This window comes from Martes martes (assembly GCF_963455335.1).
Source record: "Martes martes genome assembly, chromosome: 15".
Lineage (NCBI taxonomy): Eukaryota > Metazoa > Chordata > Mammalia > Carnivora > Mustelidae > Martes > Martes martes.
This window is the reverse complement of record NC_137903.1, coordinates 67,394,886-67,413,152: the sequence shown is the minus strand read 5'-3', so window position 1 is coordinate 67,413,152 and position 18,267 is coordinate 67,394,886. Positions and strand designations below refer to the sequence as shown.

General features: G+C 47.9%; 1 protein-coding gene across 1 annotated transcript in view; it reads right to left on the bottom strand.

Annotated features, from left to right (window-relative positions):
- SELP (selectin P) overlaps window positions 1–18,267 on the bottom strand; it is a 43,763-nt gene that overhangs the window by 8,364 nt on the left and 17,132 nt on the right. The window contains exons 4-10 of the mRNA XM_080824942.1: window positions 17,147–17,254; window positions 15,584–15,769; window positions 14,901–15,086; window positions 13,233–13,418; window positions 9,993–10,178; window positions 6,565–6,750; window positions 1,192–1,377 (exon numbers count right to left, since the gene is read on the bottom strand). Of these exons, the coding sequence (XP_080681068.1) occupies window positions 1,192–1,377; window positions 6,565–6,750; window positions 9,993–10,178; window positions 13,233–13,418; window positions 14,901–15,086; window positions 15,584–15,769; window positions 17,147–17,254 (1,224 nt within the window). The remainder of the gene's footprint in view (window positions 1–1,191; window positions 1,378–6,564; window positions 6,751–9,992; window positions 10,179–13,232; window positions 13,419–14,900; window positions 15,087–15,583; window positions 15,770–17,146; window positions 17,255–18,267) is intronic.

The window sequence follows — 18,267 nt, the reverse complement described above, 5'->3', positions numbered from 1 at the left end:
GAGAGAGAGAGAGAGAGAGAGAGAGAACACAAGCGGTCAGAGAGGCAGGCAGAGAGAGAGGGGGAAGCAGGCTCCCCGCTGAGCAGAGAGCCCGATACGGGGCTCGATCCCAGGAGCCTGAGATCATGACCTGAGCCGAAGGCAGAGGCTTAACCCACTAAGCCACCCAGGTGCCACTAAGCATCCAAGTCTTGATTTCAGCTCAGGTCAAGAGATGGAACCCATGACAAGCTCCATGCTGGGTGCAGAGCCTGCTTAAGATGCTCTCTTTCCCTCTCCCGCTGCCCTTCTCCCACCCCACTCTCAATGTCTCTTAAAATTCTCTAGACCAGAAGAAGAATGGAAGGTAGGACATGATGTCAACGTTATCAACACTTAAAAATAAAATAAAGCAAAACAAAAATTGAAGAGTTGGTGCAGAAATGTAAGAAATCCAGTTGTAAACCAGATATGCATAAGCTAACCGTCTGCCCTTGCTGCTTTGTTGGGAGGCGGCGTCGTGTGGTGGCTGAAGGTCCGCATGAAATGTGAGGTGTGCGTGACGTCACCGGCTTTGTCACTGACTTTCTACATAGCAGAAGGATGCTCCTGGACCTAAAACCTCAGTTTCTTGATTTGAGAAATGGGACCAGCGACTTCACCCCTTGAACCCTCCTGGTGATGAAGCAAAGGAGACCATTCAATCGACTCAGTAAAGGTCTCTGAGAAAAAGAGGCCAACATTATGAAAGAAAATTTCTGCTTAAGAATCCATAGATCTTGGGACACCTGGGTGGCTCAGTCAGCATCTGCCTTCAGGTCAGGTCATGATCCCAGGGGGGCCTGGGATCGAGCCCTGCATCGGGCTCCCTGCTCACGGGGGAAACTGCTTCTCCCTCTGCCTCTGCCCCTCCCCGACTTGTGTGCTGTCTCTCTCTCTCTCATTCATAAATAAGTAAAAATCTTCAAAGAATCCATACATTTTTTAATCACAGAAATAAGAAGTCCTGTCACTCCTTATAAACTTTTAAATCCATAGGCTGTGTTTCTTCGATTCCAGTAGATGACCCATTTTAGACTAAGAAAAAGAGCTTTCACAGTAATGGTATTATAACGCGTACCTGTCACATAGTAAGAGCTTTTATAAGTGTTTGTTATTTTTGAAGAAAATTTCTGGGAGAAGAGCCGTCTCAGTGAGTGTATAGTATTTTACCTTCACAGGTCGGTGGAGGTGCCGTCCATTTTCCAGAAGCTGTGCACTCAACATTACTGGATCCTTCCAGCTTCAAGCCCTTGTTACAGGAGAAATGGCAGGCGGAGCCAACCCCGAGTTCCTTACGCGTGTCAGAACAAGCCAGGCTTCCCTGCTCTGGAGCAAATAATTCTGGGCACTTGATGGCTGGAGAGTCAAACAAATTATGTCACAATCTTCAAGTTTATTCAGGAGCCAGGTATGCACCGAATTCATGCATTCATGTCTCTAACAAATATTTACTGAGCATCTACTAGGTCAGGTGTTTTGCTAGGCAGCCGGTATTCCACAATTAATAGGACAGATCGTTTAATGCAGTGGCGGGGAAGGGACGGCAGGCTCACAGTTGAAGGTGTAGGTAGAAGTTACAAAAATGAAGAAGTCAAGGGTTTAAGAAGTCACACGTAAGAACCCACAATTTCATCCTCTTCTCTATGCCCCTGTGCTTCAGAGACCCTGCCTCCCACGGCTCTCGCTGTCCTGTCTGGACGGGTGCGGTCCCCGATTTCACATCTGCCTTTCCTCCTGCTGGAGGCTACTTACTCATAGATATCCTGCCAACTCCTCAAATCCAACGTATCTAAAAAGGCAAGGACCATCTTCTGTTCTAAACTATTTCCTCCGTTTGGATCCCCAGGCTCTTTTTTTAATACCACAGTCCCCTAGCACAGGAAAGCTGAAAACCTCCTGGTCAGGCTAGATTAGTCCCTGGAAATTCCCTGAACTGACTTATGTGTACTTGCCTCTGGTTCTTGGCTCATGTGTACTTGCCTCTGGTTCTTGGCTCATGCTGCTCTGAATTTCTTTCTCTTTTCACTGAAAAAAATCCTACCTCTCCTGTAGGAAACAATTGAACACAGCCTCTGTAGAGATCTCTGTAGCCTGGACTTCTCTTCTGGACACATCAGTTTTCTGTTTGGGCTTACATGTTGTCATACCCCTGCTGTAGCTTCCCTCACCTACTGGATGGAAAACTTGTAAAATCCAAGAGCCAAGGGTGCTGGGCTGGCTCAGCTGGAAGACCACATGGCTCTTGATCTTGGTGTCATGAGTTCGAGCCCCACACTGGGTATAGGGATTACTTAAAAAAAGAAAAATTAAAAAAAAAAAATCCCAAGAACCACAAAACTTTGTGTGTTTCACAGTTCACACTGCTGGGTCTCAAGAGCTGGTACTCGGCAATCATTTGCTAAGTCTGTGAATAAACAAATTTTTAATTTAATCAGCCATTTACCTTAAAAACCTTTTAGAAATTACTGCATTTATTTATTTCTGTAAGGATCATGTCTTTGTGTCCATTAAATTCTCTGACAAAAGACTATCATTTATCATCAAATATTCGACAAACTCAGTGACTATTCTTTCTTTAAATCCAAGCTATTTGAACTCAATGCCTTGGTCAAGTCAGGCTCATTTTGCTTAGCACTTTTACCCCAAAAACAAAACCAAACCAAACCAAACCAAACCTCTTGAAGTCTTCTGTGGAACCTCACAGAAAAGCGATCTTTCTGGGCTTTACGCAGCACCCCAAGTGTTTTTCAGTGACAGGCGATTTGTCAAAAGATTGTGGATCCTCCTGTCATGAATCCATTCAAACAAAGTAACATAGAACAACATTCTAAAAATTCAATTTAGAATGTTCAAATTTTTGAGTAATTGGTAAATCCATGGCTGGCAGATCAATTTCATTTACCAAACATTTATTAAATATGTCTATTAGTGTAAATCACAGACATTAAGTCACCTGTGAACAGTTTCACTAAAACGACTTTTTTAGAATCTCTCAGGATTTTTTAAGCCCAAGAAAGTGTATAATGTCAGCTGCAGGACAGCGGGGACCTTGTCAGCTCTTTTCAACCCTATATCCCAGGGGATAGGGCCTGGCACCTCGTAGGGCTTCTAAAATGTTTGTCAAATGAACGAGTAAGTTAGTGAGCACAATGTCACTTGGATGCATACTAACGAGTGTGTTTATGTCTGAAAAGAAACTGGAGGAGTTACTCTTTGAAAAATTGATTCACGTGACCATCAGTTACAACGAGAGTTACTACAGCACTAAATACACTGGGGGCCATGGCTCTGATCTCAGTTTTGTCAGTCTTGTTCTGCCAAGATTGTAGATACAGGTTTTTGCTTTTTGGGGTGTTGTTGTTGTTTTGTATATGAAAGTCTCTGAACCCTCTTAGGTAAGAATTAACCTTGTCCAAACAAAGGCCTCTAAGTGACTTTAAGGCTTTGACTTCAAATCAAGTAAGGAAGACGTTTGCCTGCCTGAGAGGCAGCTTTGATGAGATACACAGAGGCCTAACCCCCATCTGGTAAATGGTGGGCACCCAGCAGACGTGGCTGAATTACACGTGTGAAGTGGCCAAGGACGCCACCAGGGGAGGGGCCTAGGGCCGAAAGAGAGGAGGAGTAATTAATTACAAGAATAGAGAACTGATAAGAATTGTTTTTGTCACGTGCTTAGTGCTCTATCTTCAGGGGCTTCCGAGCAGTGCTGTCACAATGAACTGCACTGATGTTTTCTGTAACCCAGGAAGCACGTGTATGCGATTGCATGTAAATCCATGAATTATCGGGTTCACTGGCCCTCTGTCATTAATTGACAGCAGATTGGCTTATATTATCTTAAACAGATTTAGTAAATTCTCCCCTATATCTTTGTATTATCTCTTTTTACTTGAGTGAGATATAATTTTTGTCAAGAAACTCTTGGAAGGAAGATACAGTATAAATAATAAATTCCTAAACTCAAACTTTATAGAGATAAAGACTGCGTCCCTCTGGGGAGTCAGAGAAACGCTGGAGGGTGGAGAAAACAACAGAGATGTGAGCCGGGCCAGGGTTCAGAGGGCAGCGGGGCGCTATGTTATAAGACTTGGATGAGCAGGGACCTGGCGGGAGCAGAGACGGGACTGGGAATGGTCACTAGCAGTTGGGTCCTGTGGCCAAACGTGGTCTCCAGAGGGTCAGTGACAAAGTGATTAGGAGAGCGGTAAAATCAGTGAAGATAGTGGCCCAGCAGTTGGGGACATAAAGGTCATAGCAACCAGAGATAAGCAATTCGGGAAAAGACTTCAGGTCCTGGGGGAGGAAGGCAGCAAGGAGACTGGGATATACGGCAGCACCCGAGTCGCAAAGAGCCAAGGGACTGGTGTTCCGACTAAAAAGGAATTAAATATCTGTGGAGCCACCGGAAAACGCGATCTCACATTGCCCTCTGAAGTGGGAGACCGAGTGCGCCACCGGCCACCGCGTCCAGCTAACTCAGTGCTCCTCAAGCCCCGCTGATGATACAGAGCCTAGATTCCACAAAACTCTATGTGAAAATCAGGCTTCTGGGTCAAGGCTGAAGGTTAAAACATTATAGAGTCAAGCATGTAGGAAAAGAAGAGGAACGATTTGCCTAAATCCAGAGGATAAATTTGAGGGCGAGGTGAAAACACAGACCCAACGACCAGCGCTCAGGATCAGGCTCACACAGTGCTGCTGGTTCTGAGCCCCACAGCTGCCCGAAGCTGGCGGCCACGGCAGGACTGGTTCCACGCGCCGGGCAGGGCTGGCCTGCACCGTGGGAGGCAAACGCATCCTCTCCTGGAGAAGAGGGGCTGCCGGGCACAAGGGGAAACAGGGGCTTTGGCGATCACAGCTGTAACAACCATATTGGTGGCATGTGTGATCTAAAATTTTAGTGAGATAATTCTTAGGCATTTTTTATTCTTTAGCCTTAATGCAGAATGTGGGAAAACAGCTTATGATAAATGTCGGTGGAATAAATGACCGAGTGAATGAAAAATGAGTGGGGAAGTATGGGCCCTTAGTGTTATCCCCCGGAGTGTTCTAGATCCTCCGGTGCCCACAGTATAGCTCTCACAGCAGATGGCAGCCATCTATGCCCTCAACCTCAGACTTCTTGACCAGAAGACATGGGCGTGTCTATACTCCTCTCCTTTCGGAATCTAGGAAACTGCCCCGCACGGGCTGTCATGTGCCTTAGACGGCGCAGGGCTTGGGAAGGGCAGCACAGGTCTTTTGGTATTAATCTAGCGCTCACGCCGCAAGAGGGAATGAACAATGTCTCAGCTTTTTTCTCTTTCATACAACACTAATAGATTTCTACCAACACAGCGTCTCGTCTGATCACCAGGCATTGCCATCTCTGAAGTTCACGGCCGCCGGCCACCAGAGAGCGCACGTGAGAGACCGAGGGTTTAGGGACACCGCCGCTGGGGGGCAGTGCAGTGTCATGACGACAGCACGGCCGGACCGGGCTGGAGTCCAGCTCCAGGCTTCCCAGCTCCTTGGCCTTTGCCATCTAGGCATCCTCTCGAAGCCTCCATTTAAAAGGGATCATAATAACCATGTCCATGGTTGTGGTGCGGGTCGGATGGGATTCTGTCTGACAGAGCTGGTCCTTATCCTGTAAGCAGTAAACATTGGCTGTTGGTGCTGGTCTCGTCATGACTGAGCACCCTGAAAAGGTGACATTACTGTCACCCGGGCCCGTGACAGTAATGGTGAGCTACGGAGAGTGGCCTCGGGGAGCCTCTATTCTAGAGCACCGCAGCCGTGAGGGCCCGGGCTCCGTTAGCCAGAGGATCGGGGGAGACAGAGACAGATGGGATCCGGCTCCCATTTTGAAGGGACAGTTCACCGTCCACAGGGCTCGCGCTTGAGTAAATTCAACAGTGAATGAAAAGCGGCAGCTGGCAAGCGTTTGCCACACGGCACCTTCCTCGCCGCCGCAGGGGAGACAGGGCTGAAGGAGGCCTGGGTCCTGCCGCGGAGGACCTCTCAGTCCGCATGGAAGCAGAGCCCACAGAGAAGGCCCGAGTGGCCTGCGAGGTCCTGGGGGGGCAGGGATGACATCACATCCATCGCTGCGTCGGCTCAGTGCGGGGCTCAGCAGGGCTCGGTGAAGGCGGTGTAGGAAGCGACGAGCCGCCGGTGGAAACGCTCCGTAAGGAGGTGAAAGTCCGGTGGCGCAGCCGCGCTTCGTCTCTTACTCGGGGTGTGAATCGCAACAGGTCACTTAGCCTCCCCCCAACCCCCGAGCCTCTGCTTCCTCGGTTGGGAAATGGAGATGACACCGCCCTTCCCCACTATTTCAGAACAGGGAAGACATCGAAACTCGCAGTGATACTAAAGCCTTTTACCAGGCTGTGAAGCGTTTAAAGGTACAGGGAAGTGCAGAGAGCGAGACAGAGTGACCGTGCTCTGCGGAGAGGGGTTCGCTTTAGATCGGGAACAGTTTTACACGAATCCCTGGCGATTCTTCCTTCTGGCCTCATATCTGAGAAGCCATATGAAAGGACAGAGCCGCAATCCTACCTTCACAAGTTGGTGCGGAGCCTGTCCAATGTCCAGATGGAGTGCAATCCAGTACTTGTGGTCCGGATAAAGAGAATCCTTCGTCACAGGCGAATCGGCATGTGGCCCTGTAACTGGAATCCCCCAGAGGCTGGACGCAGGTCATTGTCCCGTTGCGAGGGCTTCGCAGAGCTGTGCACATACTGGCTACCACGGGCAGAGAGAGCAGAGCATGGTCGTTAGAACACAGCAACCTGAAATCAGCCTGTGCATGTGCCCTTCATCCACCCCACCCCCAGCATTTGGCTGGAATGATCATTTGAGCTTCATGCTGCTTCCTCACCACTCAGAGGTCAGGCAAGTATAGAACAGCAGCAGCTAATGGCTGCTCGGCATCCTGAAACCCCCTCCATCAAGAGCTTTAGACGTCATATAAAAAGGGAGCTGGTGGTTTGGAAAGATAGCTTTTCAAGTGTCCCTGGACAGGCATGGAAGTGGCTTTGACACCTTTAGAAACAGAACTATTGACCTCGGGGCGACTGGGTGGCTCAGGGGGTCAAAGCCGCTGCCTTCGGCTCAGGTCATGATCTCAGGATCCTGGGATTGAGCCCCGTATCGGGCTCTCTGCTCAGCGGGGAGCCTGCTTCCTCCTCTCTCTCTGCCTGCCTCTCTGCCTGCTTGTGATCTCTGTCAAATAAATAAATAAATAAAATCTTAAAAAAAGAAAAATAAAGAAAGAACTATTGACCTTGCCAGAACACAGTGACTAATGATAGGAAACAGGAAAACAAAGTAAAATACCTTCTCCTCCCACAAAAGCTCCTTTCCCCAGCCAATGGGTAGAAAGAATCTGGGTCCAAATCCTTGTTGTGTCCTTACCAGCAATGTGTCTCTAGACCTTTCTGAACTTCAGTTGCTTCATCTATGAAATGGGAAAAATGATATTCCTCGCCTTGCAGGGATCCTCAGTTATATAGAATAATAAATCAGGTGTAAAAAATTAAATTTAAACGTACTTTAAAGATCATGCACACATGGTAAGCATGAAATGGAGCTGGCCATCTGCAGATGCTCTTCCCACCCATGTCATCCTATATGGTGACCGGCCCCAGTGACTTACTTGTCCACTTACAGAAAAGGTAAATTACATCTCGTGGTTCTTTACCACAGTTCATACACACAAAGCTGGAGATGCTGGGGGACTTACTTGGGTTGGAGATCATGCTCTGAGTCATGGGGCAAATCACTTAAACCTCTCTGAGCCTCAGTATCTTCACTTCTAAAATGAGGAAAATGGCATTGCCTAGCTCCCCAAATTTTTACAAGGGTCAAAAGCAAAAAAACACTCTTATGTAAATGTTAATAGCTGTTGAGATGTCCCTCTGACAATTAATAAAACTATAATGTCCAGATTCAACATGTTGACATTAAAAAATGAAGACAGAGAATGCATGGTTTAGGGTTTTCTTCTTCACTGTTTGGTTTGACTGAGTAGCGTATGGCTTTGGACCAGAGTCAGTGACAGGAGGCCTGAACCCAGGGCCACTCTTCAGCCACTGACCTGAACTGCTTCAAGTTCCAAAAGTATTTTTTATACCTTTCTCCTCCCTTTCCCCCCTCCCCTCTCCAGCTACATCCCCCTCAACCTGATCAACTTCTCCAAAGACCTAGTCATTTTCTGCCGCTTGAAACATCTTCCTGTCTTCAGTGTGCACGTGTGGGTGGTGGGAGAGAGGAGAGGAGACACGTCAAGAAGGCTGTAACCTGGAGGGACCAGCCGGGAGGGTCTTGGTGCCATGGAAGCCATATCAAGCTCTTTTAGGGCCTTGCCTTCTGATAGCTGGGGCTCTGATAGCTGCGTGTCAGAAGGCAACAGGGCAAAGGGGACCTAGAAAAGGGAAATTGTCTGATAACACTGTCAGGAGTCTTACAACAGCGAGCGGGTTGCAAGCCTTCTGGTCCCTTCCTGCCCAGCCCACATTTGGGTATTTCACTTGAAGCTCACCCAACAACAACAGGAGAAAGTTCAGTCAGAGTCAACAAAGAACTAAAAGCAGGAGGGAACTAGGAGGTCACAGGAAGCCATGGTGAGTGTCAACCTCCCTGCAGTGAAACACCCACAGGCAGCACAGTATGGGGCAATGAACGGTAACTCTGATTACTGTGATAGAATTCTGGGGAAGGATCCCAGTCCCTGGGACAGCCCTCCTCAGGGACTCTGAGTTCTTCCCCAGAACTTCATGGATTTTGTAATATACCCAGGCTCCAGCGTGGCCAGGATTAAAGCTGAGAAGGCAAGGCCGGAAGCCTCATTCTGGTCTTTCTAGACGCTGCCTGGAAGCTACTCTCAACCCCAGCACCAGGGGCTTGCCATGCTCTGGTGCCTGGAAATGAAGGATGTCCAATTCTGTTCAGTTCATTCATTCATTCAATCAATCATTCATTTATTCACTGTTGACCTAATGTAACTGTGGGGTACATGTGCGTGTGTGTGTGTGTGTGTACATGTGTGACCTGAATAGCAAGTGGTTTCCTCTTCATTAAAAACCTGTGTCTGCCTGCTTTCACTCGGATGTTAAAAGTCTGCACAAAGTGAAAGGCAAAGGCAAGCAATTCGGGATTATCTAGTGTTTTACTAGTTGATTTTATTATTAAAATTATATATGCATCATAAAAATACTAATTGCATAGAGGGAAAGTGAATGGGGAAAATATTGGAAGATTTCATACAAGAAAGCTAAGAGTGCCCATTTCAGTCTGGGAGTATTTAAGGGGATTTTTTTGTTTCTTTATGTTCTTATTTTCCTGTAGTTTTACAAATAAGAATCTTGCTTTGTAAAAGTGATATTTTCATAAATATAACCAAAGAACTGGATACATCGAGTGGGCAAAAGGAACAGGGGGCTATAAAAAGCATACATCTGTGCTTCGGTTCCCAAACACAAAGGGTTAGAACCCATTCTATTTCATAAAATACTGGCAGACAACCCTGGCTCTCTTTTCGGCCAAGTACCCTAAGTGCCCCTCCCATCGCATCATGACACCCATAGGACACCCGCCTTCCACCTGGTTCCTAGGAGCAAAATGCCAGTCAGCCTTGGGGCAATCATCCTGAAGCTATTTTTTCCCTCGTGGCCTTCTTTTGAGGCATTGTTTTTAGCCAGGAGAACAGTGTACCTGGTTCATGACAGACGCCTCCAGGTCTTGGTCAGGGGCTGATAGGGGCCCTTCCCTACCTCCTACTGCCAAACCTCCTGCTATTTATGTTATCTGCCTGGCCCTTGAAGGCGACTGCATTTGGAATCAATGGGTTACAGGATGAAAGTGTTTATTAATTTTCCAGTCCATTTCAAACTTCTGGCCCCTAGACAGTCACCACCACTAAAATACAGCCTTTTAAAATACAGCCTACAGTGGATTTCTGAGAAGGCGAGGAGAATTCACCTTACCGTGGCATTCTGGAGGAGGAGAGCTCCAGTTCCCAGAACCCAAGCACTGCAGCACGCTTGCTCCCACCAGGTGTGAGCCTTCGTTGCACGTGAAGCGGCAGGTTGATCCGTACCTAAAGGCACCAAGTGGGTGGGAGCAGTTCACCTGCCCCTTGTTTGGAGCCGGAAGGTCCTGGCACTGCAGAGCTGAGAGTAAGGAAGTAAGGTAGTAAGGGAGTGAGGACAGAGTAATACACGAGTACGCATTTATTTTGACCGCTTAATCCTTTCTAGCACCAGGAACGGGGGTTTCTGAGTGGGGATTGTTTAAACTGGAGGACGAGAAAAGCCTCCATCACAATGGCACATGGAGGAATTTATGCGGAAAACTCTAAGTCGTTGTTAAGCATTTTGGCAATATGCATGAACAAGTTTCAAAAGATCATATTCTTAGACCCAAGAATGTATGCTAAGAATGTATTCAAGATGTATATCAAAAAATCAATTCAGAGATTTTTCAAAAGATCATATTCTTAGACCCAAGAATGTATGCTAAGAATGTATTCAAGATGTATATCAAAAAATCAATTCAGAGATTTTTTTTTTGAATGAAGACATTACTTGTCAGAGCAAAATACTGAAAATAAACGCAAATGCCACTGATCAGAGGCTGCAAATAAATTATGGTGAATCGGGGACGCCTGGGTGGCTCAGTTGGTTAAGCGGCTGCCTTCGGCTCAGGTCATGATCCCAGCGTCCTGGGATCGAGTCCCACATCGGGCTCCTTGCTCGGCGGGGAGCCTGCTTCTCCCTCTGCCTCTGCCTGCCACTCTGTCTGCCTGTGCTCACTCGCTCTCTCTCTAACAAATAAATAAATTAAAAAAAAATTATGGTGAATCGATGAAAGGAGTACTAAGGGTCTCTAAAAATGATATATTTCATCTTGGAAAGATACGGGAGGTATCTCAATGTACAATATTCAGTGAAAAGTGAATAAAAATTATATATATATGCTATGATCTCAATCATGTACAACAGACGGTCAGAGAGAACAGGTGCACTGTAATATGCTAAGTCTTTTCTCATTGTAAAAATGTGAACAATAATTGTAACTACCTTATGGAGACTATAAAGTGCTCAATAAATATTATCTGTGGTCGATAGATATTACCGGGGACAGCAGCAAGCAGCAGCAGCTCGTGCTGATAGATGGCAGTAACACCACTGAAAGCATGCATCTGATGCAGACCCTGACCGTCTCTGCAGAAAACACCCGGGAAGCCTCGCCAGGGAGTTATTGAAACCGCATCTCAGGAAGCTAAAGAGAGTAGCCAACTATCTTGGGGTGTGATAAGACATTTACGTGCCTGGAGACAAGAATGGCCCCAGAGGGATTCTCTTAAGATCTCTCCCTCCCTTTTTTTTTTTTTTAATATTTTATTTATTTATTTGACAGACAGAGATCACAAGTAGGCAGAGAGGCAGGCAGAGAGAGAGAGAGAGGAAGGGAAGCAGGCTCCCCGCTGAGCAGAGAGCCCGCCGAGGGGCTCGATCCCAGGACCCCGGGATCATGACCTGAGCTGAAGGCAGAGGCTTAAACCACTGAGCCACCCAGGCGCCCCTCTCCCTCCCTTTTAAGCACAGCAAAGCTCCCTTCTGTGTCTGTCTCTCAGACAGTACATTCACAACACATCCCACTGCCCTCGCCCTCATGGTGTATGGTCATCTAGTCCCTCACAGCCTCATTTTTGGGTTCATTTTTCCTTTTTTTTTTTTTTTTATCGTGGTAGGATACACATGGTATAAAATTTACCACTTAACTACTTTTAAGTGCACAGTTCACTGATACAAAGTACACTCATCTCACTGGGCAGCCATCACCACCAACCAGCGACAGAGCACCTGTCGTCATCGCGCACTGAACCTCCATACTCATTAAACAGTAACCCCTCAGTCCCCCTCCTCTCAGCCCCTGGCAACCACCATTCTGTTTTCTGTCTATGATTTGAACTACTCCAGGGATCTCATATGAGGGCACTCATCCCTTACCCTCATCTGTCTTTATGACTGGCTTCTTTCACTAAGCACAATGTCCCTGCGTTTCATCCATGGTATAGCGTATGTCAGAATGTCCTTCCTTTTTAAGGCTAAATAATATTTCATTGTATATTTCAACCAGTTGGCTTCTCCATTCATCCATTCATGAAAACTTGGGTTGCTTCCACGTTTTAGTTATTATGAATAATGCTGCTATGGACATGAGTGTACAAACCTTTTTCTCTGTTTGCAGCCCTGCTTTCCAATTCCTGCCTCATTTTTTTTTTAAGATTTTATTTACTTATTTGACAGAGAGAGATCACAAGTAGGCAGAGAGGCAGGCAGAGAGAGAGAGAGGAGGAAGCAGGCTCTCCGCTGAGCAGAGAGCCCGATGCGGGACTTGATCCCAGGACCCTGAGATCATGACCTGAGCCGAAGGCAGAGGCTTAACCCACTGAGCCACCCAGGTGCCCCCCTGCCTCATTTTTAAATCAGGATATACTTAGATCCGGGGGATTCACATAAATTGCTCAAGGATCCCAGTAAATAGCAACACAAAATGCCAATGTTGCATTTCTGGGACGTGACTTCTGTGTGGGGTACCCCTTGTAAAAATAATAATCCTAGTGAGTTCCTTATGCCTCTGCTATCCTGTAAGAGCAAAATATGGAAAACATGAACTATCGAAGGAAGATTACTTTGTAAAATCAGATTGCAGACATAGGATTTATAAGGTAATGTTGTTATTTTACATACATTTGTAAACTCATAGCAGTTTTAAGCTCTCTTTGCACACATTAATTCACAGCCATGAATGAGGCATGTAGGTAAGGCAGATAATAATACTTTCATTTTACAGGAAACACTGAACTTCACAGAGACCAAAATCTTGTTGCCAAGAAATGATGGAACTAGACTAAATGCCTTGTGCATTAGTCTTCTACCATCCTACATTGTTCCTTGTGCATCATTCATTCCTCCCAACATCTGTCTCCTTTCCGTCATGCCAACACTCTCCATCAGTCAGTGCAACTCTCGCCTTGAGCTCCAATATGCTGTAATGGACACGTGCTTTGCTCACCGTTTCCTCCCTAGAGCTGACACAAAGGGTCTGGCACTAGTGGTTCTTGGTGAATGTCTGATGAATAAATGCCTTACTTCAAACACAGGTGGGATGCCTAATCAACTGAGAGACAGAGAAGGAACGTTCCAATGTCACAGTACCTTGACACACCGGGGCTGGCGCTGTCCACTGTCCCAACTCAGTACACTGGACTAGGTCAGCTCCTTCCAGCTTGAAACCCTCGGCACAACGGAAGCTACAGCTGGTGTTGTCCTGGAGTGCTCCTGAGGATGGGGAGCAATCCATGCTGCCATGAACAGGACTCTCCAGTGGCCTGCAGGCAATGGCTAAATGGAGAAAGTTGTCGTTGAAACTGGGTCGTGGAAGGGCTCAGTTCCTTCTCAGGAAGACCTCTCAAGAGATGCATCTTTCCTACCAAAATTACCCGCATGTTCAGAGCCCTGAATCCTCCCTTTTCCAAAATGGAAACTGCCTAGAACACCTTCCTATGCCCTCTTTGCCTGGGTCACTCACCTGCCCTTTGATTTTAGCTTAGACGGCACTCTCTTTAGGAAACCTTCCCTGCCCACCCCAGCTCAGGAGTAACGACTCCTTTAGTGCGCCACCATGCCCCCTGCACCCGCAGACACTGTCCAAGCACTACCCCTTGGACCACAGGCTCCTTGAGGCTGGGCTCAGTCATTCCGAGCTGGATCCCAGGGCCTGGCAGTGACTGGCAGGTCAAAGGTACTCTTTAAATATTTACTGGTAGTGTTTGTGGAATTGGATCTGGAAAGAGTTGACATGGAACGGGCTGGACTTTTAAGGAGAAAACTGGGATAACAGAGCCCATTGTTGATACACTATTACCCGGGCTTATAAAATGATCCTGAGTAGGTCATATCTCTGAAACACAGGATGTTATCTTCATCAGACTTCGAATGCCAAGTGAGTGCAGCCCAAGGAGAGTTCCTGAATGAAATTAACCCCTGAGTGACCCCAGTTCTGATGAAGTCGGATTTCTTCATGCACTTCCTTGATAAAGCATTCTGACTCCAAGCTATTCCTGGTTGGTTTTTTGTTTTTTGTTTTCAGACAAAAGCTCCTATCAACCCTGGGCTTAGACCTCTGGTTTTTATAGAATCAGGGCTTCTAAGAAACAAAGATCCTCTAGTGCTGCTTCTCTCTTCCTTTATGGATGAGAAAAGTGAGGTTCAGAAATGTTAAGTTACTTCCCAGGTCTGCTCTCTGGACGGTAGCCGAGGTAGGCTTGTAATCAAGTCTCCTGGGCACTCGCTCATCCAATCTTCAATTTCCTGCTGCTCTATCCCTCTTTCTGCCTAATGAACGGAGGGTATGAGGCAACTGCACGAAATTCAGCCTCGTGCTCTTGTGCAAGGGTGGAAGGTTGTGTCACATCCTCGGCCAGGACAGCCTGCCTCCCTCCAGTATCAAAGTCACTTCCAAAAACTTTAACAGGGAATCCCCCTCTTTGCCCTAATAGCCACGTTCCGACTTCCTCTCAAGCGGAGGACTTGTCCCACGGCTTGTGTTGCCAGTGAGGCGGGAAGCGGAAAAAGAGAGAGAAACTGAGTGACCGGTCTAATGCCAGCTACTTCACCGATGCTATTTCACTGTGTACTTTTTACATCCTTCATGCTCACAAAGCACCTGGGAACTCTTAGCTCATTTCGTGCCTCCTGGAGGCTGAGACACCTGTTCCACTGTCAGAGCCTGGGGGAGGCTATCCTGAGGTGAAGAGCCCCTGGTCTGGCCGCTGCGCCATGGCCCTTCCCGGGTGGCAGGGGGCAACTGAAGGAAACTCCTACCTTCGCAAGCCGGCGAGGGTGCAGTCCACTGGCCAGAGCCCGCGCAGCGGAGAGAGGCCCAGCCCCTCACCTGGTAGCCAGGTTCGCATTCAAATTTGCAGCTGGAGCCATATGCAAATGCAGAGAGGGGGTGGACACAGTCCATGGTTCCTTTGCCAGGGGCTTCCAGGAGTGGACACTGCACAACTGGAGAGAACCACCAAGGAGAGAGAGAGAGAGAGAGAGAGAGAGAGATACTAAGAAAGGAAAAAACAGGCCCACAGCTGGAAGACAACGATGAAACCACCTCAGGAAATCCAGGTGCAGCTAGGAATCTGTGAGGGTCAGAGACCCTCATGATGTTTGTCCAGACTTGGGGACCAGTCCACAGGGTGACTTCAGTCTTAAAACACAGAAGGAGTCCTCCAAGCTCTTCCTAACGTCCTCCATTCCCGTTACCTCTAAGAACCTGTCCTGGTAGATCTTCTACCAAATCTTGTGTGAAATTTATGAACGGGGCGCATTCTAAAACTGTTCGAGGGCTGTGGGTTTGGGAGAAGGGAGGACTTCTGAGTGGCGGGTGGAAGGCGGGTCAGGTTGTGGCAGTTCAGGCCAACGTCTCCATAGCTGGCCACTGCCGCCTGTACTTACAGCAAGAATGGGGCACGGTGGACATTACCCGAACCCAATCCCCAGAAACTCACCTTCACACACTGGGGCTGCGGCTGTCCACACTCCCGAGGCCGCGCACTGCACCACCTCCGATCCAACTAACGCAAATCCCTCTTCACAGCTAAAGCGGCAGCTGGTCCCGTATAGGAAGGCCTCAGCCGAGTGCGGACAGGTCATGCTTCCTCGCTCAGGAGTCTTCAGGGGCGGGCACTGGACAGCTACAAACAACCCCAGAGCAATGGTGTGAGCCCTTGGGTTATGCCCAGTGCCAGGGAAGGCTCGGGATGCTACAGCAGCTATCGAAACCTTCCCTCAGTGTCGGGCGAGGTGATAGACCTGGTTGGTTCAAAGGTACTTTCAGGGGCACCTGGGTGGCTTAGTGGGTTAAAGCATCTGCTTTCGGCTCAGGTCATGATCCCAGGGTCCTGGGATCGAGCCCCACATTGGGCTCCCGGCTCAGCGGGGAGCCTGCTTCCCCCTCTTTCTCTGCCTGCCTCTCTGCCTACTTGTGATCTCTGTCTGTCAAATAAATAAAATCTTAAAAAAAAAAAAAAAACTTTCAGCAATGGTTTTGAAAGACCCAAACATCCTCATGGTTCATTTACTTTTTAAAGAAGCAAGGTAAAACTATCAAATTAATAATACTCAGCCCTAAGGCCTCATTATTATACTGTATTTGCTTTGCAATTGACAGAGACAAAGCCTGTCTCTCTTTGTGATGCTTTTGCCTGAAAATCAAGAATTACGCCGATTACCTCACTCTACAGATACAAAGCATCATGAAAGTCAAAATGAGTGTTACTCTCATTGATGGGCAAGAGCAAAAATCAGAATTCCCCATCTAACGTGGATCCTCATGATTTCTCATGTTTTTTCAATGGAGAAAGCTTGTTTTCCTCCTCTGAAATTCTAGTGGTCAGTGAGGATGGAAAGAATAGGGTCCACACACCGACACACTGCGGCGGCTCACTCGTCCAGGCTCCAGAAGCCAAGCAGTCCAGCCTGCTGGGCCCCTTCAGTTCGTTCCCTTCCGCGCAGGGGAACCTGCACTCTGAAGTGAAGGAGGAGCTTCCCAGCGGGCGGCTGCAGCTCCCGAGAGCTTGCCGAGGGAGATCGAGATCCCCACACTCTCTGACTGTGGGGACAAAGTATTGATTTTCTTTTTCACTGCAGGTTTAAAGACAATGTCAGGTTTGCTAGACGTTGGAAGCTGTTTGTATAAGCCTCCGAACCCCGTCTCTCTGGGCTTCTAACCCAACCTGGTCATCTTTACTTGGTGCTTTGGTATTGGCTGCAACTTGGGAAATAATCAGTCTTTCACCGGTTTTTATCAAATGAGCAACATCAGCCTTTGCTTTGCTTCCTTTATGTTTCTCTTTTACCCTTTAGGATTTTATGAGCCAATGTTCCAAGAAGGAAATGTTTTACCCAGAGTGTGTGTCTTGGGACAGCTGGAGTGGGGCAGACTCACAGACCATGGAGGGGCCAGGACTAGCCTTCACTCACCGGTGAGTCTCCGACATGATTCTTTCCCTGGCACCACCTCCAGCACAAGACCAACGACCACAATAATATCAACAAAAGAGCGGCCTCACCATATTCACATTCTGGCCCGTAGAATCCGGGGAAGCAGGAGCAGGTGTAGTTCCCGATGGTCTCAATGCACTCTCCTTGCTTGCTGCACGACATGTCCTGGCAGGAGGCTGCATGGATTCAGAAGGACCAGAATCATGGGCATTCCTGGCAAGCGTGAAGAAAAGCTGGATTCCTCCCCAGGCCGCAGACTCAGCCCCTCTCGGGTAAGACGGAGCCGGCCAAACAACAGAAAATGACCGTGTCCTCTGGTGGGCCAGCCCGGCCCCTGTGAAGGACATTGCAGGAGCCCACCAGAGCATTGCCTGGCTTCCATTTTAGGCTGAGCTGAGTGTTTCCTGAGGAGGGATGGCTATGTGCGGCAGAGAGACAAAGAGCCACCGATGGATGGGTAGACAGAGACACTCCTCTATGTGGTATGAAATAGGTTGTGGCTTTTAACCAAGAATATTCTTAGAGTTGTATTACAGAAGCCCCTGTGACAGATAGCGCAGCGTAAAGGTTAGGAAGCAGATGTGGGCGGCCACACACACGTGATCAGAATCCTGGCTCTGTCGCCTACTATTAAGGGACTCAGACAAGTTACTTCTCTGAGGCCAACCTGCCCAAGATCAGGGCCAAAGCCCTTCCAGCCTTTTGTTCCTTTCAAATCTGCAGGCAGCACCACATGGCAGAGGAGTAGAGGAACAAATGAGACGCTAAGACCTCCTTGTGGCACAGGACAGTCTTGTGAAGAGGTGTTTCCCAGGTCCCAGTATGCCAGGCTTAGGTGTGGAGAGCATGACTGGCCAGCCAGGCCCGTCCCACTAAGTCTGAGCAGAGAGGGGTTGGGGGTTCTTTCCTGCAAGGGGCTCTTGGGGATGGACGTATGCACTATGCACTAGGCACCTGATGGAGGGTTAGCATTAGAATCAGTACTCTGAAAGCACGGAGAATGTTTTTACTGATGAGGCCACAGGTGGGGGCAAGGTCTGAGGCAAGACTATTTTCTGGTGGTGTTTCCTCTGCACCGAGCTCTGGCCACATGTGGTCCACTTTGGGGTCTATTACAAGAGAAAATTCCTATGTCACATAGAGGGTTATACTAGATGACTTCCACATTCCCTCACAACTCCGAGATGCG